The 24,297-nt window shown below is 39.3% G+C and overlaps 1 protein-coding gene across 1 annotated transcript in view; it reads right to left on the bottom strand.

Annotated features, from left to right (window-relative positions):
* Positions 1-24,297, bottom strand: part of SEMA3E (semaphorin 3E) — a 156,241-nt gene that overhangs the window by 3,677 nt on the left and 128,267 nt on the right. Inside the window, exons 10-16 of the mRNA XM_076359316.1 lie at positions 24,034-24,178; positions 18,768-18,990; positions 16,022-16,113; positions 14,792-14,833; positions 11,552-11,718; positions 5,204-5,271; positions 3,538-3,677 (exon numbers count right to left, since the gene is read on the bottom strand). Coding sequence (XP_076215431.1) covers positions 3,538-3,677; positions 5,204-5,271; positions 11,552-11,718; positions 14,792-14,833; positions 16,022-16,113; positions 18,768-18,990; positions 24,034-24,178 — 877 coding nt within the window. The remainder of the gene's footprint in view (positions 1-3,537; positions 3,678-5,203; positions 5,272-11,551; positions 11,719-14,791; positions 14,834-16,021; positions 16,114-18,767; positions 18,991-24,033; positions 24,179-24,297) is intronic.

The following is a 24,297-nucleotide window of genomic DNA, read 5'->3' as shown; positions in this document are numbered from 1 at the left end:
TGTGATCTAAAGCCTCAGTTCTGAGTTTGGTGTTTGAGTTCCCGCTACAGGTCCTGAGAGCTAGGTTATTAACTATGATGTATTCACAGATGCTAGCAAGCAGGGAGCACTGAGCTGTCTAATCCAGCCAGCAGAAGTGCCCAGGAGAAAGGAATCTCCATCTTTCTATTTAAGAATAAGATGCTGAATATAAAGCAGAAAAGTACTGCGTGATGAATAGATTGAGAGCAGCCTTGCAGAGAAGGATCTGGGGATATTGGTGGATGTGAAATTGGAAATGAGCCAGCAATGTGCACTTGCAGCCCAGAAAGCCAACCGTCTTCTGGGCTGCATCACAAGAAGTGTGGCCAGCAGGTCGAGGGAGGGGATTCTGCCCCTCTACTCTGCTCTGGTGAGACCCCACCTGGAGTACTGCGTCCAGCTCTGGAGCCCCCAGCATAAGAAGGACATGGACCTGTTGGAGCGAGTCCAGAGGAGGGCCACGAAGATGATCAGGGGGCTAGAATACCTCTCCTATGAAGAAAGACTGAGAGAGTTGGGGTTGTTCAACCTGGAGAAGAGAAGGCTCCGGGGAGACCTTATTGCAGCCTTTCAATATATAAAGGGAGGCTATAAGAAAGATGGAGAGACTTTTTAGCAAGGCCTGAAGTGAGAGGACAAGGGGCAATGGTTTTAAACTGGAAGAGGGTAGGTTTAGATTCGACATAAGGAAGAAACATTTTATGCTGAGTGTGATAAGACACTGGAACAAGTTGCCTAGAGAAGTTGTGGATGCCCCATCACTGGAAGTGTTTAAGGTCAGGTTAGACGGGGCTTTGAGCAGCCTCGTCTAGTGAAGGATGTCCCTGCCCACGGCAGGGGGGTTGGACTAGATGATCTTTGAAGGTCCCTTCCAACCCAAACCATTCTGTGATTCTATGACTATATTATTCTACTTCTCTCTGCTTGTAATTGTCTTTTTCTAATGACTATATAATTATTAATGAAAAATGTAATAACTTGCAGGGGAAACATTAAAACAAAGTCATCCTACTAGTATAAAGACATCCTGGAAGGTTAGGGTCTGTTCAAATTTACACTCCTGGTGTCCAGTATCTGAGCTACTGGATCTAATGGGATGTGCATATAATAGGACATCCTCCCCCCATCATAGTTCACTACCTTTTGTGAAAGATCTGATTAACACGTCTGTGCCTGGGAAGATCATGGAACAGATCCTCCTGGAAGCTATGCTAAGGCACATGGAGGACAGGGAGGTGATTTGAGACAGCCAGCATGGCTTCACCAAGGGCAAGTCCTGCCTGACCAACCTAGTGGCCTTCTATGATAGATTGACTACGTCAGTGGACACGGGAAGGGCTACAGATGTCATCTATCTGGACCTCTGTAAGGCCTTTGACACAGTCACCCACAGCATCCTTCTCTCTAAACTGGAGAGGTGTGGATTTGATGGGTGGACTGTCCGGTGGGTGAGGAATTGGTTAGATGGTCGCATCCAGAGGGTAGTGGTCAACGGCTCTATGTCCAGATGGAGATTAGTGACAAGTGGTGTCCCGCAGGGGTCCGTAGTGGGACCGGTACTGTTTAATATCTTCATCAATGACAGACACAGTGGGATCAAGTGCACCCTCAGCAAGTTTGCAGATGACACCAAGCCAAGTGGTGTGGCTGACACACCAGAGGGACAGGATGCCATCCAGAGGGGCCTGGACAAGCTCGAGAAGTGGGCCCGTGTGAACCTCATGAGGTTTAACAAGGCCAAGTGCAAGGTCCTGCACCTGGGTCGGGGCAACCCCCAGTATCAATACAGGCTGGGGGATGAAGGGATTGAGAGCAGCCCTGCCGAGAAGGACTTGGGGGGACTGGTGGATGAAAAGTTGGACATGAGCCGGCAATGTGCACTCACAGCCCAGAAGGCCAATCGTATCCTGGGCTGCATCACAAGCAGCGTGGCCAGCAGGTCGAGGGAGGGGATTCTGCCCCTCTACTCTGCTCTGGTGAGACCCCACCTGGAGTACTGTGTCCAGCTCTGGAGCCCTCAGCATAAGAAAGACATGGACCTGTTGGAGCAAGTCCAGAAGGGGGCCATGAAAATGATCAGGGGGATGGAACACTTCTCCTATGAAGACAGGCTGAGAGTTGGGGTTGTTCAGCCTGGAGAAGAGAAGGCTTTGGGGAGACCTTCTTGCAGCCTATCAGTACTTAAAGGGGGCTTATAAAAAAGATGGCAGCAGACTTTTTAGCAGGGCCTGTTGCGACAGGAGAAGGGGGAATGGCTTTAAACTAAAGGGGGGTAGATTTAGACTAGATATAAGGAAGAAATTTTTTAGGCTGAGGGTGGTGAAACACTGGCCCAGGTTGCCCAGAGAGGTGGTGGCTGCCCCATCCCTGGAAACATTCCAGGTCAGGTTGGACGGGGCTCTGAGCAACCTGATGGAGTTGAAGATGTCCCTGCCCACGGCAGGAGGGTTGGACTAGATGACCTTTAGAGGTCCCTTCCAACCCAAACTATTCTATGATTCTATGAATAGTTCTATTGTAAGAATGTTTATGTATAGATAGGGATCTTCCAGCTAAATACATGAGGAAATACCAAGTGTGAAAATCCATGCAGAGATCTGGGACTTGGACAAAACTTCAGGCAAAAATGTGCCTGAAGTGGGGATGTCATTCGTCTTGCTTAATTTTAGATATTTAAAGCAGAGTGTGGCATCCTTGGTTATTTTTGTATTCAGTGATTTACTAGTCATTTTTTACCTGACCAAATGAAGCTGTCTAGTTAAGCATGAGGCGATGCCACTGGCTATAACTGCAACACCATCTAGTCTGACTTTAAAGGCAGCCTACATCAACTAGCTCCCAGGTACATCTCTTTATTATAAATGTCCGCATTTACTATCACGAGTCCCACTCCAGAGATCTGCAGATGTCTATGGCAAAGCTGGGATCTCACATTCGCAGTAGAGCCTAGCTGCTAGGCAGTGAGGGAACCATCCTTATCCTTTGGTGGTCTGAGGCTTTTCTCCCAATGTCCTTCCACATACTAAGTGGGGATAGTTACACTGATATCTATCAGAGAAGTATTGAGGAATAAATATGGTAACACTTATGAAGCACTTTCATAATAGGGAAATGTATGTAAAAGAGGCAGAGAATCCACCAACACCCATTTTCAGAAGGTTCTGTAATGTAATGGGTGAGGCAGCAAGAATGAATAGATGTTAAACTGGACTAACATTGGGAGTAGTATGTACACATTTCACCTCTGCAGTAACATACCAAGAGAAGTGTGGGTTTCTCTTTTGTTTTGAGATCTTAAATCGTTTCGTTACATTTCTAACATATGCATTCAAGGTGCTGAATGCAAACACCAACTGAAATTCTCAGGTCTATTAATTCAAGAGAGCAGATAAACATTATGTTTTTCCTTTACACCCATGTACATTTCAGCAACTGATGACAGGCCTTTCACTGAAGATGTAATATTCCTAAGCACGGGCTCTTTTAGTTAAAAGGTTAGGCTATAAGAATATTTACCTCTTCCTTCTTAGCTTCATGCGCTCGCTGGACAAACCAGATTACTTTTGCTTGTAAGGTCCGAGGGATGCACTCCAGAAGGGTGCTGTTGTACTCTATTCCATACACAAGTCGCTCCTCAGTCTTCTCCAGGACTTCACCTGGAAGGAAAAGAAATGTTTTAAAAATGTGTTACTGCCAATACTTGTTACACTCCATATTCAGGGTATATTTATTTTAAGAGTGAAGTTTAATTCAGATCCAACCAGATAGTGACTGAAAAGTAGTATCTGGTGAAGGTCTGACCTGCTAAGTGAATTCTCCCATCATCTCAGACTCTCACAGGATCTGGCTATGAGATAAATGAACCGAATTGTGCCATGATTCAGCTAAGATTATACACAGAGAAACAGATCTCAGCCTTTCACACTGCTAATTGCTTGTGCCTGGTTCTTATGAATAGTTCATCTATTTCATTTTCACTCCGTGAAACAGGAGGATTTAATACATGCTTAAATATAATAAATAATTAAATATTTTTATTTATATAAAAATAAGCACACATAGCGTTTTGCAGAATGAAACTCTTAAAAACTATAAATATGTTAACAAATATTATATATACCCATGTTATACACATGTGAAATGAATGTATAGTTTTGGCCCGAAGGGTGCTAATAAAAATAAGGTGAATGAAATTAATCACAACTCAATTCTGCTTTTCCATCCAACAAAACATCTGGAGGAAGATAAGCTAGATGTTACACTGGAGGAGACCAATTGCCTTATTAATGAAATCATCTTATTCCACAGTAGTGAGAAATATTCTTGAGACCAATCTGTTTTATACCCTAAAAAACACGGGGTTTCATATCATTGTGATTTCTCTGTTGTATTTCAAATTTACTGTATAATTAATAATTCATATTGGAATATACTTTTCCAAAATCTACTATATCCTCCAATAGACTCCAATTTTAATGAAGCTTTCTCTGGTAAAATACCTATCTAGTATTTAACTAAAATATCTTTCCTCTGACTATCTATCTAAAAGAATCTTTTATATTTGATTTTTTTCTTCTATAAATGTATTGGGTGTTATCCTGCAAAATATTGAGGATGTCCAGGCAACTGTTTTCTGTCATTGGCATTCCCAGTACCAATGTTTGAAATCATCACTTTCCAAGGTTTGGACAACAGCATTAGACACAATAATCTTTCTTTAGGACAAATCTTGATAATGATCATAAATACACATTTGTGTTCTGACACGTCATTGCCCATGTCTGTGCTAAGGAGCTCCTTCAATTCCCACCTCTGGCTGAGTGTCCTGGCAGTATTTCATATTCATTTCAGGATGCAGCCCTATTGTTTCTTATCCCTGCCCCATCTTTCCACTTGCGTTTCTGTTGGAAGCCCTTGAGATGCATTAGCCACATCCTTAGTCTGAATGAAAGGGCTGCAGGGCTACATGAACGCTATGGGATGCACCTGACTTGCCATCGAAACAAAGTCATTCTTAGACCTGGATGACATGGGCTCATCCCCATGACTCTTATAACCTCTTATAGGAATATGCCAGTAAAAAAACTCAGGTGAGATCATGGTCTGGCTCATACTCTTGGCAAAGTCTGTGCTCTCTGCTCTAGGCATTTGCTAACAATTTGTAAACATGTGAGTAGATTACCAATGAACTGCTGGCCAAAGCACTGCTGCGCTGCATTTCCGTGTCGAACATCTTGTCTGCGGAAACGTCTGGAGGGGAAAAAATGGAATTGTTTGAGATAACATGCTTGGCTTACAGATTGTTGGGCTTATGCTAAAGTGGCATTCATTAAAAACATAACGAGCTACATCTTGATTCCTAAAAATTTAGCATTGTTGTGAGAAGTGCTCATTTATGCATCGGTATTTTCTCTCTACTCAACCTATTGGGAATCACATGTCTGAAAAAAAGAAACACACTTGTCTGGGGAAGAGGCACAACTATGTGTCCAGTTTACACATAACTACACTGATGTTATAAATACTAAAACAAGATCCTCTGAACCAACTGGGCAACATTCAGTGCCAGGAAGGGTCAAAGGGACCTTTAGCCTGTCTTTGGGTTCTCTCTCTCTGGAAGCCAAGGAAATTTTCCTTTTTTAGTTTAGAACAGTTTGCCATATATGTGAATGGTAGTTCTTTTATCCTTCACTCTCATGGTCTTTTTTCCACTTGGGAATCTCAAAGCGCAGAGCAAATACATTATTTTATTACATCTGTGTAGCAGACAGTAGTTAAGCTTGTTTTTCTCAATAGGGAAACAGACACATTCATGACTTGCCCATGCCCATGCCCATGCAGAAAGTGAGCTAGTGGCAGAACTGTGGTCAGAACCTGGGAGCCCTGGCTGCAACCTGGAAATAATGCAATTGCTTTTGAGAGAAAAATTGTTGTGAGTTTTGGGCTTTGGGGTTTTTATATACATTTACAGAAAAATAATGAAAGCTATAATTGTATGGTGCATTCCCAGAAGAACTGTGCTTTTATATGGCAATTTTTTTCTCTGAGTGTCCTGATAAATAAGATTGCTTACTAGGGAAATGAAAGAGCCTATTGGAATGTCATATCTTGTCAGATGTAGTATTTCCAACAACCTGAAATTTAGTTATACTAAGGATACCTTTCCTATATTTGCATAAAGAGTAATTCTACACAGTATTACCAATGCCATACATAACAGATTAACAGAAATATGCAATACAGCAAAGCTTACACAGCAGCTATGTGTACAGTATATATCATATATGATAGAAACTAGCAAAGCCAAGCAGTTTTGTTATTCTTTGCAGTTACTACTTAAATAATGCTTTTCTCCAGTGCTATGTGAACACAAAATGCAGAATTTTTATTTGGCACAAATTGAATTTACTGAAACTATGCAGATTTACACTATTTAAAGATCTTGCCCATGGATGTTACTCATCGTATTTCTAAACTGGCAGTAGACAGTGATTATTTTCTGAGTTGTCACCTGTATGGACTTCTGATCCAGTGGTGCTGGTGAAGGAAAAGGACAGCTTTAACTTTTACTGATATTCAGAGCAGAACCAATGTTTTGCCATTGTTGTTTCAAGGGAATCTGCAAATTCAGTGGGGACTGAGTTGGGCCTTTTAGGCAGAAGCATTAAAAATACATGCATATTATTAAACAAAAACTGAGATTCTGAGATAGCAACAGGGCTTTATCATGCCCTGGGAGTTCTCATTTTTGTAATGTATAGATGCTACAGCCGTGCTTGCTGATAACTCTGCAAAGTGTCAGTGCTGAATAATGCTGCCACCAGCTTTGCATATCTGTGTATACAGATTATTCAGAAGAGACATTCTCTTGCACAAATATACATAAATACTATAGACATTAGCCTTGGAAAAAAAAAAACAAACAAGAAAACCCCGCTGCTGTCAGGCCCAGCAGTCCTATCTAGCAGGAACAGGACAGCTAGCAGGCATGCACTGTTTACTCTTCAGTTCCTGAAGATCATTGTAGAGCTAAAAAGATCCTAGTCCTTCAGGATAGGATATTTCTCCAGTTGTTAGAAACGTTCAAGAAGAAGAAATGTTTGTTTGATAGAATTTTACTGTTGTGAGTGTGAAGGCTGGGGAAGATACATTTACCAGTGCCTTCACTTGCCACTCTTTTTGAAGAGAAGGAAAAAATGGGGAGAGGTGCTGAAAGAGAGGGAGATGCTGGGAGATAAAGTTATTTCACAAATACTGACATAAGCCTGGTATTTGTTATTTTTTCTTAGTAATAATTTCATTAAGAATTCCATGAATAATAGAGTACCAGACAATTCCTGAGATAAACTACTATAAAGAACAATTTTCAGTGACTAGCAAATGTACTGAATATATGGAAGTGTCTTTTGCAATCTGTAACTTCATGAATTTAGATTTCAGTCTGTAGCTCTGTGCTTTCAGGAACTTAGTAAAAATGATCTGCAAGAAAGCAATACAGTCGTCATCATCATCATCATCACCATCATCATCATCTTCATGTTTCTTTATTATTACCCAGGGATAGATGAGGCAAAGTCGAAAAGTCTTAGGGAGAGAAGGCATCGCTGAGGTTTGCGTGAGTTTGGGTTTGCCGAACCAAATGTTACAAGAGAGTGACATTTGGCTTAGCACCTGGATTTAGCGGCAAGGCGAAGGCAGCCCCTTAACCGCCCCCCGCCCCGCCCTGCCCCACCCGGCGGCCGCTCTCCGTGGCGCCCCCTGGCGGGAGCCCCTCCAACCTGGGCACCCGATCGTGAGCAGGCAGCGAGGAGGGCCAGGAGGCTCGGGAGGGGGGAAACATAGATTTGGGAAAAAAACCCATCTGTTTGGAGCTCCCTTGCTAACCATAAGAGATGAAGCATGTGTTTGTGTGTTTGCTTAGTGGAGTGGGTGGTGGAGAAAGAGGCCAGAGAGGGAGAGGAGGCAGGAGGGCGACTGTCAGCTTCTTAAAATTAGCTAAAGAATCACAGGTTACCAGACCTACCCAAGCTGAAAGACACTTCAAAATTACTTCAGCCCTTTTTCAGTCTGGATGGTGAGCTGGCAGAGCAAAGAATCTCACTTGTAGAATTTAGTGCTTGTTTAGATAAAAATTGAACCTGCCTAAATCAGATTGCAGAGGTAATAGTGAACTAAAGCATTTCTTTAAGTCCTGGACCTCTCTGCTTTTTCAAGCGCACTTCACGGAAGTTGACTGCAATATAATTTCCTTCTGGCATCTTAAGTATTTGCAGTATGCAGGAGCTGTACACCTGTAACTACTATGACATTGTAGTGTGCTACACTGCCAGCATCAAGATATGAGATTGTGGGCTCAGTTTTTATTTGTCCTTAATTAAATCCTATATCTAATTAATTATCCAGGCTATGCATTTACAAGGAATTATAATATAGGCTTTCACAATTCAACAAATTAATACCAGCTGTCAAGCAGAGGGTTTTTTGTATTTATGCTGCAGTTCTCTCTATGTCCTGTACATGCCTTAGTTTACAGTTTTTCTATTTCATGTTTCTCTAAACACTTGTCATACCTTGGAGGCATTAGGATCTAAAGCAGAGAGCATTTGAATCAGTGGGGAGGACACATTGTACATCCCTGCTTCAGTTCAACTCTTCACCAGTAGGACTGGAATTAAAAAGAGAGCTCTTAGCAGTGCTCTTACTGCACTAGCAGGGCTGCTCTTACAAGTCAAAAGCCCACCTAAATGTACTGTATGAGGGCCACATTTGAGCAGATAGTGGTGGTATTAAAGCCAGCTCAAGTGTGCTGCAATGTAAGGCACAGCTCCATAAGTCCTGATGAAGCAAGGGCTGCCAGAAACGGGGGGAACAAGCGCTCTCCAATGCCCCTTGTACTCACATTACTGGTACCACCCTGTACAGCTTGGGAGCTGGAGCCCCGAGACAAGGCGAAATCAAGATGTGTATGCTCTGGGACGTAGCATTAGTTGTATCTGGAGCCCAGGGCAGCCATGGCAGGGTTATTGCCTGCTCTGGGTCACCTGGTATCAGAAAACTCCATGTTGTCTACCGAGACCTGCCTTTTCCAGCAGTGCTTTTCACCTGGTACCCAGAAGGAGGCAGCTTAAAACAACTTCCATACATGTCCTGAGTAGCTCTCCCTGCCTCTCCATGTACCACACAGTGTAAGCTCATAAGTTTAAAATGCTCTGAGCTTCAGCTATGAGCTCAAGTGAACAAAGCAAATGCCATCTGTGCCTCTCCACATTATTAGTTCTTGCTGGCTGTTCCCCAAACTTATGTTATATGTAAAACAAGTTTTGCAGACTTCAAGAACATTCAATTGAGTGCAAATCCCTTCTCCACTGCTGCAGTGCTTATCTTAAGAGAAGGAGGGTGATAACAGCAGTATTTTCTTCTTTTAGAGACTGACCTGCTGAATGTTGGGGAGGTAAGGCACAGGAAGGTGCCTGGGGTGCTGCCCATATCACTCAACCCTGGATAAATGCGTGTGTCAGGGGACTTAAGGGCTGCTACTCTGGAAATTGTCTTAGGTGAGAAATATGCTAAAAATGTACAACAGAGTTCAGGACTGAGTGATTTTCTCTTATCTTTTCTTAGACAATAAGTAGCCTGCAAAACAACATAAATGCTGATACAGTCCTAGCAGGCTGCTGGGAAATTTATTAACCCCCCCTTCCCCAAATGACTTTACATCATTAGATGAGTAACCCATATGCTTTATAATTACAGTAATCCAATTTCTACTTATACTGCAAGAAACTAATCTCCCTGGCCCACTATATAGCTGTTCATCTTTCTTAATCTGCTGCCTGAAAATTTTAGCCAGACTTTTCTCACATTGAGCAGACAACCAGAGCCCACTTCCTCCCTTAGGTCTGCTTACAAGAGCCATGAGAGGACTATGCAATCCTGCTTGTAAAAGTGGTGTAGATTTCTTACTTGGTTTAACCTATGCCTTAGTGTAATAAGTCCCAGAAATTCTTAATTATGCTGAGTCATTGGTTGTATTTCTCATTTTTACATTTTAATGTGCCTTACCCAAAAAGTTGGGTTACCCAATGCTTTCTCTGTTTATTATCTTTTAGAAAAATCCAGAGAAATGTTTGTTGTGCCTGACTATAGAATCATAGAATCATAGAATAGTTTGGGTTGGAAAGGACCTTTAAAGGTCATCTAGTCCAACCCCCCTGCTGTGGGCAGGGACATCTTCAACTAGATCAGGTTGCCCCCATCCAACCTGACCTTGAATGTTTCCAGGGATGGGGCAGCCACCACCTCTCTGGGCAACCTGTGCCAGTGTTTCACCACCCTCAGAGTAAAAAATTTCTTCCTTATATCTAGTCTAAATTGACCCCCTTTAGTTTAAAGCCATTCCCCCTTGTCCTGTAGTCAGCAGTGCATTTGTTTGAGTGCATCCGGGTTCATGAAAAGATAAGGTGTGCAGGACAAGAAAAAAAAAACAACAAAAAATCTTCCTGTTTTTCCTTAAGAAACAATAATCAGTTTGGGATATTGGTTTTGACTTAACCATCTCCACTTTTTCTCCACTCCACAGTTTTCAAAACTGTCTCCAGAAGTTACTCAATTCTTTCTAATCCTTGCAGTCCATGTATGTCTAATATATATAAGCATATATTTGCAGAAACAGTAATTGTAAAAAAGCCACAGAAAAGATTTGCATTATACATGACCAAAGTTTTGCTGACTAAGGCTAGAAATTACTCTCTCTAGTGGCAAGCTGACTCAAAGTCTTAAGGAAAGGTCTGGTTTAAAATATTCATGTTCTAGATGCTTGATCAAGTATCTGTGTAGCTGAATTGGAGAACCTGTGTTTGAGAGGAAAGGGAAGAGGACAGGTATATGGGAAATTACTGCACAAAAGAGTGAAGGCCAAGAGCCATGAATAAGTGAATAGTGATAGAGAGGAGAAGACTCCCCAAGGGAAGAATTAAAGCACCCAAATTAGGTTCATGCTTGGAACTGGCTTCTAGAGTACCTTGTCTTTATAAATTCACTGGAGAAAGCCTAAGCCTAACCTTAGCTTTTCCAGATACTCTGGTTTCATTTTGGCTGGTGAAGGTATTTGACTATTAACACAGATTCTTCTTTGCTTTTTTTGGAAATTCTGTTTATATGTTATTGCAGTGTGATATATTTGCTGTATAATACTACCAAAATAGATCTCTGATGTTGTAAAGAATCTTTCCTTTGCACACTAAAAGATGTATAAGGAAACTAAGGTTTGTTTAAAACTTACTGCAAATAATTGCTAAGTGACTTTGCTTCATTCATAAAAATATTCCTGGTACTGCAGTTTATGCCATCCTGTTAATTTGGGTCCTTTGTAATCCTCTAAGGTTGCACTAACAAATTAGCAGCTAACATATCTTCTTATTGCTCAGTTATTTTTATGAAGGGGAGATATGAAGTACTTTGTGTTACAGTATGAACTCTCTAGTAGTAGATATTTTGCAGAAAGGATATCACAGAAAGCAACAGTTCTCACCTCTTTGCCTGCATTCCTGTGTGATAGTATCGGGAGCAGGAGATCCCGTCCCAAGCACAGTATGGATCTCGAGCGAGGCAGCAGTCTGCACAGGCGGTGCCATACATGTCACACTGGTGGAACTTCACTTGTGCTATGACCGACTCAGATCCAACGTAGAGCTGTTGCTGGAAAAAAATACACCATGTACGACTAAATTCCTAGAACTTCCACTGAAACTTCTGTTACCAATGGAGTTATTAAAAAATGTTAGCTTTAGCGTTGCTTGCCAGTTGTGCATCCAGCCTGTGCCCTGAGGGAGGCAGAGTTACTCTGTGGGAAAATACCTGATTACAGACTAACCTCTCCTGCATGAGGACAAAGGAGAGAAAGAAGGTAAACTGAACAAGTTTGTTTTGGCATTTCCTCACTTCTGAAGTTTCAGCTTTGTATACTTTGTGTTTGAATAGGCAGGGTTTTAAGTTTCTTTTTTCTTCCTCAAGATAGTTTCCAATGCCTCCCTCTTTACAATTCTCTGTGACCTAACTAATCTGCTAAAAAAAAAATGACATGAAAGACTTTAAACAAAGAAATTCAAATTTGCAAAAGTTATAAGCAACCTCAGTTCTAAAATGGAAGTTCTCAAGTAAATTTAACTCTTGATGTGTCTACTTACAATAGGGTCACATATACACATGCACAGTAGTACTATGATTTATATTATCCTTCAGTGTACAGGAGATAGATTTATTTTCCTGGTACTGTGCAGTCTTTCCTTACAAATTAACTGGTTGCAATCTGCTTCTTTAGTATTTATTTGTAAGGGTTTGTGTTTTTTACAGCATTAGTGCTAAGACTGTTTGTATCTTCGGAGTTCATATAAATGTCCTTTTCAAATCAAATGAAAAATGATCAGTCCGATTCATGAGTTGCTGGCATAACAAATTCAGAAGAGAATAGCTTGAATTTACAGGCATTTGAGAAAAAATCTTGTTGCTGGTGAATGGAGTGAACACAGAAATATGCAGTGTGCACTGCAATACGAACTGCTTATGCACGGCTCACTTCCATGGTTTTACCAGTCAGAAAAAGGATTCCTAACGAACACTTAAGCTGTGCTTATCCTAATGGCCAAACTTAGTCCATAATTCCCACTCTTAGACCAAGCTTTCAAAATCAGATATTTTAAAATTCTGGAAAAATACAAAGCTGGAAAATACAGGCAGCTCATTTAGTCTGGCTTGCCTATCACAAAACATGAAATTTAAAACTAGGAGAGGCTGGTAAAAGTAATGCTTGAAGACTTTTTCAGCTGAGGTAAACCAGATGATAGTAGCAGGAACTCAGTCTGCCAACTGGAATGAAGAAGAAACCTAGGATCCTTGTTTGAGGGGAATTCTTTCTTGTCTGCAAAGGCTGCAGTGTGATTGTCCCGGAAGACATGAACACCCAACATGAGATGGGATTTTCTCTTTCATCTTTTAGCAGGGGTAAAGACTATTCTAAGTCTTGGTTCATCAGAGGAGGGCAAAAGGCATCCAATACCTAGCCAACTGAACATCAGAGAAGAACATTCCTTCCCAGCCTTTGCAGATAACTAGCTCAGCCCTGAAACATGGTATTTTATTGTACTGCTGACTTGGTGAAGACTGGTTAGTGTTATAAGGATATTGAGACAAAGCTAGCAAGGAGGTCTCCACAGGCTCACAAACTCCAAGGTCAAAAGAGACTAGCCAAAATGCTCAAGCAGTGAAGCTACGGAACTTTTTTCACATAAACTCAACTAAGTCATACTTCTGCTTACAGATCTTATTTTAAAGACAAAATGATTTGGTGCCAGCCCTGTCCCTAACATGTATTGCAACATTTAATTGTCCTCAGTACCAGAAAACTGCATCCTATTTCAAGACTAAGTTTGTCTACATTCAACAAGCTGAACTTGGTTATTCGATCTTGATATTGCTTTGCCATCAGTGTTCAAGAGTCCTTATACACACACACTAGAAAGTCACTTTGTCGGGTAAAATTTTATATCTGGCTATCCTGTTCTCTCTCAGTCTTTTCTCTGATATCTTGTAAAAGTTAAGCTACTTTTACTTCTCACAAGAAGGTTTATTCGTCAACCGCTAGATTGTTTTGGCAGCTTTTTTACCATTCTCTCCAGATTTTCTAGATAATTCTTGAATTAGTAGAGTTAGCAGCCCTCTTGGGACCTGGATGTAATGGAAGAAGACTACTTCACTTTTATACAGTATCTCCTTTTTACTCTTCCAACACAACCCTTTTACCATGACATTTCACTGAGAGTTAAAGGTAAGGCAATCTGAAATGACACCGAAGTCTTTCTCCAAATAATCACTTAGGTGCAGTGTTAGACAATCCAGAGTTGATTTTCACATGGAAAAAAAATTAGATTGATCCAGGAAATAATTCAGAATACTTACACCTAAGATCCTCCTCTGAATAACCATCAGAGGAGTTTGTTTTTCTACATTACCTACAGAAAGAATGAAAGTTGACTGGACACCAAAGCTAAAATGATCTTTTGGGACATACTCATACCTCCTAGTAATGCAATTTTCATTCTTTGTTACTTGTGTTTCACTATGTTTATGTGCACCTATATTGCATCGGATGTCTAACATCTATTAAGATATAACTATCCTGGGATGTTTATAATGGCTCCATCCTGAGATGATATGATGATACGGTACAGATATCTATGATATGGTACAGATGAGAATCTACCTACAAGAGTAATAAATTGGGTGTTTATATAAGCAGAAACTAGCAGAAACTTGAAAGGGAGTCATCTCCAAACAGCCCTGCCTTTCATGGGCAACTGAATACGTGGGAGAGCCAGCAAGGCTTTTTGCACTGATATCCCCATGGGGCTGAAGTCTGTCTGCATTTATCAGCAAGGAACTTTTCTGTGAGTTGCCATATCCACCAAGCTAATCCTTACTGTGATTACTATGCCAGTAACTCATGAAACAGATTGGTTTTTACTTGCTTTGATATGAATGATAGTGTGAACTAAGGAGATTTAACATTAGAATTGAAAAACATAAATGCTTCATAAAGGAACGGAGCATATAACCATAAGTTTATATTACAAAATAAGGATTACATATATCAGACCAGGTCTCATTATAGATTATGTACATCCATCTATCTATGTATCTATCTATCTCTATACAGATTATAGTTTCGTTACATTTGAGTCACAATCTTCACATTTCAAAGTTGTCAAATACTTACTCTTTTTGAAGAGATTTCCATAGAGATAATAGGAACTGGCACCTAGAAAATAGGAAATATTTCCTTGCTTAGAAAAAAAAATATCTTTTGCTATGACAATAAATTAGGTAAAATAGTGTTGATGTTTACTTATTATATTCAGCTTTGCTAGATACTTTAACTTTCTTTAAGTTCTGATGCTACAGAAAGATGTGAGGAAATTGTGACTTTCAGAAGTATTAATTTAAAAGAGTTTATTTAAAAACAACCAGCCAACACTTAATTCAGGATTATCGGAGCCAGAGGAACACTACAATTTCCCTGTCAAACACGACATTAGCTCTTGCCACCACTGAATCTCTTTTGTCCTACTTGAGAGTGATAAGTGGAGTGTTCTTTATAACAAAACATTCACTGAAGATAAGATAAAAATAGCAGGAATTCCTTCTTTCAATATTGTCCTTTCTGCCCTCTGCTCAGGTTTCCTGGAGCAATGGCAAGACATAGACCCTAACAGGTCTATTGAAAACCAGCTTTATCAAGAGGGGCAATTTCTGTGATTTTCCCCCCAGGCAACAAGTCAATAGTTACACTGCCTAAATGCAGGTACCAGATTTAAATATCTAAGTTTGGATGTTAGATTTCCCTGTGGTTGCAAGTACATTAGCCTCCTACTTTATATGGCTAACATGACATGATGTGAATACTCACTAAGAAAATTTCATTATATTAGCTTTGCCATATACCAAATACTTGAGTCATGGGTTATTCTTAAACAGAATGGAGTTTCTTCTCACTAGGACTCAGGTTTGCCCACTGTAAAAACAGATTAACTGCTTCATTCTTTCTGAGGATTGGGCTTTTTTTCATCTGGACCTCATTTAAGCTTCCAAGATTGTAGTAGGCACATTTTTTGTGCATGCAGTTACAGTCTCTTAAATACTTAATTGGATATGAGGGAAAATTAAATAAAATGCAGTAAGTTTCTAACTGAAAGTCACACTACAACCTCCAAGCATGTAAACGGAAAGACAGTAGTCCCGGTTTGCTGCAATATGCTTCAGTGCTTGGGCTATAACTCCACCTCAGAAAAAGTCAGTTGAAAATGAAGATTTCATGTCATAAAGCAACTAGATCATTAGAAAATTTCTTGCACACAACTATTATATATTTGACTACCCTCAGGTTTTTTAGACATTTTAATTCTGCAGAAAATTCAAAACTTTATGCTTCATATACAGCACAGTTCACCTTGAATACTTGCAGCTCTTCAAGAATCACTTCTTCCATTGATTCTGTCTCTTGATTGTAAATTGTAATGACTTTCAGCACAATTCCATTATCTGGGAATAAATTTAAAAAGAAAAAAAACAAAGAAAACTAAAGGTTATAATTGGTAGAAACATTTATATGGTCTTCAAATACATTAAATTACTTCTTCAAACTGATAATGGATAGAAATTTATAAATACGAGCAGGTAGTTCATATTGCTGTTATCGATGAGGATTCTTACTCTTAGAAAATAAACACATATGACAATTTGTCCCTGGCAAATAAGAGTCAACTGAAACATCCCTGAGCTATATGATTAATTGACTTGCATTTTTCAAACTCTGGGTCATAACCCCTTGATGAGCTGCAAAAGGGTCAAAGAGGGTGACTTTATTTCAGAAAAAGAAATGAGAGTAGGCAGGAGCTGAGTCCATCAAGGCAAGGGAGTGTAAAGTAGCTTTAATTATAGGATCTGAGTGTTTACACTAGTTAGGAAACTACTAACTATCCTTAAATGCTGGCAGCAGCTCCGTTCCTCCAGGCAACAGTACAAAAACCTTCAGGGGTTCATTGTTGGCAGTTCTCGCCCTCCTCTAGGGAAACACTGAGCTGTTGTTGAGCTGAAGGTGTTAATCAAAGGAAGATGAACTAAAAAAAAGCTGCACATTCAAAAAGTCTAAGGCACATTGGAGTTTAGATTTATCAACCTCTCTGTCACTACAACTCTTGCAGGAAATTAAAATACACGAATAACATCTGGTCTTCCACCATTTCAGTTTTGTCTTGCTGACTATTATTAGAATAGTCTTGCTTTCCTTAATCTGAAAATCTGTCATCAACAATGGCAAATATCATTTCCTTTCTTCTGTTACTTTCAGTCATCTTTGATTTACAGGGGAAATAAAGCAGACAAGCACTGGGAAAAATGTTCAGCAAAAGATCAAAGGGCAAACATAAAGAGGAACCATTAAACTGGGGTCATACACCACTTCTCAAAGAGAATATGTAATCAAAGGCATCCATTTTGTGATGGAACAGTAAAAAAAAATTGCATTCTGAGCTCTGATTTTCATAAGTATGTCCCTCTTCGAATCCTGCTGACAGACATGTGAAAGTTAGCTCTGATGTTCAGACTTTGCCTTTGATGAAGCTTTCTAACCTGCACTGCTACCCTAAAGAAACTTCTGCTTGGCTGTAAGACCCTGTTTACTTATGTTACACAACAGGTGTTGGAGTCTGATAAAAAAAGATTAACTCTTTCTAACATAATATTGCCAAGAGAAGCAGTGAGTTTTTTGATGGGAGCTTTGCCAGAGCAGAGATTGCAAGGTTCATTTTAGAGTTTCTAAAGCCCAAATTCCTATGCTGGAATTTCTTGTCACCTAAAATTAGACATCCTGAGAAGACTAAGCAGCTGTTGGGTGCCAGTCCAGCACAGCTCTAAAGCACACACTTAAGTCCCCTTGGATTCAACTTTGCTGAACAGAAGACTTGTGTACAAGAGTATTTGATACAATATCTCGATCACAAATGTAAGTGGAAAATATGAAAAATCTAGGCACCATTATAAAATCTGCTGTACAGAAATGTGACACATGGTACAATGTTTTATAGACCACACTAAATCCAATACTTAGACCATACTGAGGCCATTTAAAAGCTTAGAAAACAGCACTAATATAAATAAGCCTTTGCTATTCTACAAACATGCTTCTTTTGAATGTTCTCAACACTGAAATGTGCTTATCAGAGGAATTTCATTAGTAAAAAATAATTCACTGTAACTGCTTTCCTAGACAAAATGGTCAAAATGATTTGTGATACCACTCCTGTTGTTAGATTGATAAAATGTGAATGCATGAATCCTTGGATTTTTTCCAGACAGATTAGATGTGTCTAAAGTCTTGTCTAGTTCCAGGCTTTCCTCTTATTTTCTTAAGTTTTCTTATTTTTCAAATACTATTAGAATGTGGTTTTTTCTCTGGTTGCTTAGAGTTAGGGCAGGTCTATGATATATTTTACCTTAATCATATTTGTTTGGTAGATGTTTAAAAATCCTCTTTAAACAAGCTCTCCATATCTGATAAAAATGGCACAAAAGACAGACAAGAAAACTTTGCAGAAAACTTCTAACAGTTTCTTTTTAAGAAACTTGGGTATTTCCTCCTTCCTTCCTTGAGCTGTGTTGTAACCCAAATCTGGAAGCTGGCAGTTTCTTTTTAACGGTATCAGCTAGACTTGTGGTCTCCAGAATTGGGGAAGATAAACTGTGGAATAAGGCCAGTAACTTGAACTGATAATTTTGAAAATAATATCACATTTGTTTCTCTCAGGTCTCTAGGTCTCAGCTCAGAACTATGCTCAGATACACGATTGTGTTCTGAAGTTTTAAAAATAACATAAGTTGTTCAGGAATTTAATTTAAGTTTCTTGTTTGGAAAGAAAAAAAAAATGGAATCCTATACTTTGGTTTCTCTTTCTAATCTTGAAATGTTTCCTTACCATTATTTTTCTATATAATGTTATCAGCACAGTGAAGCACATGCCTAGAATGACTAACTTCCTCTGTAAGGTGAAGACGGGCACAGTCATGAAAAGAATGATTGTTAAAAAGGAATATTGTATTGATTTTTCTATTTTTGAACTATACACAGCTTAATTTCATTCAACCTGGAGGTAAAAAACCTATTAAATCAATTGTCTTCCTTGCTTTCTTTAATTTACCTGTGCCAACGAACAAGACATCATATTGCCCATCTTCAGCTTCCACTCTGTCAACTGCTATTTGTTTAAGATTGTACTTTCCATCTGTTTTAACTAGTATTGGTCTCTTATGAACAGGTTTGATGGGCTGATACATCAGTGGATGACTCCTGGCAAAATGGACAGCTTCATCAGGATAGTCTTTAGTGGTAGTGTACATACCCCCATTCACCTTGCTGGCACACTGCAAAAACATAAAACATAGATTATCCTGAAGGTTTGCCAAATAAATTGTCAGAGACAGGTCTTGTTTTCAGGGGTAATGACAAGTCTACAGAAAACCTGGCATAAAAACAGGCACAGAAGACCACAGTAGGAATTGGGACAGTGAACTCTATGCTTTATGTATGTGTGGATTATTAATCGTGAGAAGCCAAGAAAGGGAATGCTAAACAGAGCCTTGGCATTGTCATGTTTAGAAAGAGGGAGCTCCTTCGTCTCTGGCATACTGAGAGCAGAATAAATAGTGACGCTTTAGATTTTGACAAAAAACATAGTGCTTACATCTTCCCCGAATTCATATTTAAGGTGTAATCAAAATGGCCATTGACAGAGTTAGGAGAAAGGGTTTTCCTATCCCAGTAAAGACACAGCCATGTAAAGTCAGCAGAATACTGATGCTTGAAATCAATCTCTAGTCTTATTACTTTTGATTGCAAAATGTATTACCATTAAGAAACCAAGTACACTTAAAAATTATGCCAGCAGCAACAATAATTCTTGATCTCAGGCATTCTAACAGTATTACATTTGATTCTAATTCCTAACTCACAATGACAGTATTATATATCACAGTTTAGCTTGAAATACCAATGTTTGCATTGATCATTCTACTGTTTTGCAAAGCAAATAGACTTTATGTCAATGATTGATTAAAAGAGGCTTACTCCTTCAGTCAAATGTGCAATTAGGGATAATTTAATGCGTTAAACAGAGAAGTTAATTTTAGGATGCTTTGTGAAGGGTATAGTGTTCCCTAACTGAACATAGATTCTACATTTCCAATTTGCTTCATGACGTCTAATTGAAACCATTTATGATCAAACTGGAAATATCCCAGTAACTGTTTACTTTCTCCAAATATTCATAAGACAGTGTGGTTTTAAGAAGCATTTCAAGCAAAGCCACAGTAGCAGCCTTTCCTTATTTAAATTGGATTTTTCAATCAATAAAATGAAATAAAATACTCTTTATGTTTACTGGAAACAGTAATTTTAAACTTGTGGTCAACTGTAATTGACAATAACAAACTCCTGCACTTGTCAAGTGGGGCAATGTTTGTTTCCACTTTTTGGGCTTAGCTACAGGAAAGTATTTGTTCAGTGTTGACTTTAAAATAATTGCCTAATGAACCTAGTGATGGAATTTCACCGGCTGTTTGCAATAAAGAGACAGAGCTGGAACATGAAGACAGGCTAAGCCTCTGCTTTCCATGCACTGCACAGCATACCAAGTGAATAGGCATTGCCAGGTTCCCTTTGTAAAGTTCTAGCCCTGGAGAGATTTAATAAAAATAATCCTTCACAGGCTTTTCATTTTTAATTAAATAAAATCAAGTAGTCTAGAAAGGAAACAGTAGATGCAGCCATCTCTGAAGTCTATCAACACCATTTTTGAGGTAACTGATGTCATTCCCAGAAGCATCACAGTCTAAATGCACTAAAAGAATCAGCAAAATGGGAGCAGAGATTATGGCGGAAGCAGTGCTTCAAGCAGACTTCAGAGAGCAGCGGATTGCAGAGTCTGTCAGAACCTGTGTGACTCTTAACAGTAGTTTTCTGTTTATTTAGCTTTAAACTCTACTCTCATTCCTTATAGACTCCATCTTTACCCATTCAACAGCTAAGATCAAAGAGCGCTGACTCTCAGCGATGCCTAACAGTAGGTTATTTTTGGCCTCTTGTCACTGTCACTCCTGTAATGGGAAAGGTAGTGGGATTCAGCTTACCAATATGCTGACCTTTTCTTTGGAGTGTGAAACCTAACACTGTGGGCTACAGCCTGAAACATGCTTTCTCTTCATGCTACTGGAAAAGCACTGAAAAGACCTCTAAACTGTGCCCTAAATGAGCAGCCAAAAATGAATCAATTAATCCTCTGTTAACTGGCAGAGCCAGCTAATTCAGCCTCTGATGTGCTCTGCAACATATAGAGACAAACATGATTAAATTGATTAACACCCAGGAAAGACCTGGTTCCTCAACTAACTTGTTCCATGACATTGGGAAAATTACTTGCGCTCTTCTTTTATACCTGTTTCAGCTCCTATGCCTTGCCTGTTGGGGAGGCTACAATCCAGCCTGACCCAAATGTGGCCATTCAGAGTCAAGTGAGAGAAGCATCGAAAGCGAGTGGAACTTAGGGCAGCCTTTCTGTAAATCATTGTCAACTTTGCTGAAGTGCTGGCTCAGTGTTCTCTTCTTCTTGCCAAAACCCCACCATTTAATCTTCAGTGCTAGGAGATATCAATGTAATGACTGTAGTCATTAATACTGAATTCATGCCTGTGTTTAATGCTAGTTCAAATAACATATGTGAGTTGTTCTACTGCCTGGAAAAAAAATGAATACCCCTTAAAGAACGTGGACCATATCATCTTTGTAAAATATACAGCTATTCTGCAATCCATGCATAGTATTGTCTCATTATTTGGTAAAACTGCAAAAACTGTAAATTTGCTATACAAAATGTCAAATAGGAAACCAATAATTCCTTTACATTCAACCATTTTGCTCAAAATGTGATAATTTACTTATCTGATTTTCTATCCTGACTCAATACCAATGACTTTGATCGACATCAAACAAATAAAAAAAAACATTTGGTATTGATGTCAGCACTGCAACAGTGGTAGCTTAGTGGCCAGGATGATCAATTCATATTCATAATGTTTAAATCCTAGATAATCTCTTTTTTGGAGCATCCACTTCTGCATTTTGACTTATGTCTCCAACCCCAAGAGAAGCAGAGGAAAACATTAATTTAAAATGAGAGAGGACATGCATTTGAAATCATAATACAGGGAGAAAGGCTGTAGTGGCATGGAATAGATAAGCTAATAGGCCTTTTCACCTCTCATTCCTGCGATTCAGTGATAAATGAATTGTATGCAATGTTTTTTTCTGCAAATGATTGCTTTTAGTATGAAAGAGAATATTGATTCAGTTAGCAAAGGAAAAACAACACTGAAAGTAATGCTCCAGCAACTGTTTATTCCACCGTTGAGCTCAAGAGAGTGATCCCCTAGCCTGCGAGAAGATAAAGAGGTGAAGTGTGAAAACTGGGGGGGTTTAGCCAAACAGCTATTAGAAATGTCTTTGCATCTCACAGTGTCAAAAATCTGCACAATGCTGACATGATAAGGGGTAGACCTTCAGCCAGTGTAAACAAAAGCATCTTTGCAACAGATGACAATTGCCATGGGTGGGTAAGTAGTTGTATTCCCAAAAGGTATGGGGCGAAGAAGAAATCCTGGATGTGATGCTTCTCTGGGTTGGCCTGGCATTGCCTGCTGTGGGGCTCCTCCTGCCTCGCAGCAGGAAGGGAAGGTGAGGGAGGCCCTGGTTGTGTCCATTCTGTGAGATGCTGACGGGCCCCTGCAATGCAAAGGGCACCCTCAGGCCGCACTGACAGGCAGTGAACTGGGGGCTGCTCTCCTCACACCCCGAGCTGGGATGTGAGAGTCCTGGGCTAAGACACTACAGGCACAGAAACTTCAGAAACACCTAAAAAGAGAGTGGAAGAGGAAAAGGGTTTGAGATGAAGATTACTTGTGATGCTTTGGAGAAATCAACATAGGAATTCCTTGTAGAAATTAATTACCTGTCTTGAAGTAATGAGTTTGTGATTTCCTCCAGAATTTCTATTTACCAAATGAAAAATCTACGTGCCAGGCAGGAACAACTCTCTACATGACAGCACCTATATAGTTGCAGAGTATGCTACAATAGTTGCCAGATTAATTGCATTTTCAAAATATGTCTTGTTTATTTTCTTCATTTAATGTCCATTAAAAAAAAGAAGTTTGTAAAGAATTGTGTGAAAATTAGTGAAAAACATGAGTTATTTTGCTGAGTTTTGTTCTTTGCAACATTGTTTTAATATTTCTATAGTCTTTGTAAAGGGTACAGAACAAGAATGTTAATAAGCTCAGGAACCTGATTTGGGGGTAATAAAATCTCACTCTGTGATGTCTGAAAGCAAACCAATGAATTGTGAATGCTAGACCATTGCTTCTAGAAACGGTCTTGAGAGAAGGACCTCAGATGACAGAGGATTTACTCCTTATCTACAAATGTGTTTATTCTGATTAGTTACTTTTGTTAAAATCTATGTCTCATTTCTAACCTGTGCACTGATCTAAATTATAGAAATATTGAAATTTGATCCTTTTTGGAAGAGAGATGAAAAAAAGGAACCAGAACCACCTGATCTTGAAATAGGGGATCATCTTTTTTTTTTTTCTTCCTTTAACACTTGTTAAATGCCCTAGTTTCAGCAGGCGATAGAAGGAAAGTGAATTGCCTTGTGTAAGCTTGTTTTTTCCAGTAATAAGCTTAATTATATTGGAAAATATTGCTTGTATCTTAAACATATATACTTTTAATGTAAATATAGGTACATGTTTCTAGTTCATCCTGGCTTTATTTTCTCAAGCCAAGTCAGTAGGGACAATTTGTTCTCCAAAAAGTTTCATTAGAAAAAAACCTCATGGTTCACTCAATGCACCTAAATAAATTTGATTTTTCATTTATTTCTTTGACAATTAGATCAAAGTTATCAAGGTTCAGATGCAAAAAATATGTCAGCAGCCAAATTTAGAAGAACAGTTATTCTAGGCTCAATAGAAAGTGAGGTTCCTTCCAGGTAATGCACTTACTGCTTCTGAACGCAACATCTGACCCACCTTCTACCTCTCTTGCCTGGGGTCTTAACTTTGAGACCTTAGGACCTTAACACAAGGTTGCTAAATTCAAGTCTCAACAGTATTTTGAAAAGCCTTATATTCTTAATTCCACTGGTTTCCTTTGGGAAATGTATGGTTCTAGTACTTGATTAAACTTATTGCTGAGCCATTCTACACTTTTCAGAAGTGCTAGAGTATGTATATATTCAAATAAATATATCCTGGACTGTGAAGTCAGGAAGATTTGTACATTAGCAGCAGTCTGCTTTTTCTTCCCAAATTCATTTACATAGCAAAGCAATGGAAAATAATTGTACTTACTGAACCAGGTCTAGGATAAGGTACTTTTCCTTCGTATAGAGCCCAGTGGTATTCAGGTCCTTCTTTATGAGCATACGGTCCATTGAAAGCCGCTCGGACACTTGCCATGTGGTAAACACATATAGCATATCCTCTAAATATATTGCTATGAAGTAAAATTCAAAGACATTAATAAAGCAATATGTCACATTCTGTACATATAATACTGGTATTATTGTGTAATTAAAAATAAGTCACATTTCAACAGTATTCAGGGAGAAAAAA

Source organism: Aptenodytes patagonicus, chromosome 1 (genome assembly GCF_965638725.1).
Source record: "Aptenodytes patagonicus chromosome 1, bAptPat1.pri.cur, whole genome shotgun sequence".
Taxonomy (NCBI): domain Eukaryota; kingdom Metazoa; phylum Chordata; class Aves; order Sphenisciformes; family Spheniscidae; genus Aptenodytes; species Aptenodytes patagonicus.
This window is presented reverse-complemented; position numbering and strand designations above follow the sequence as displayed.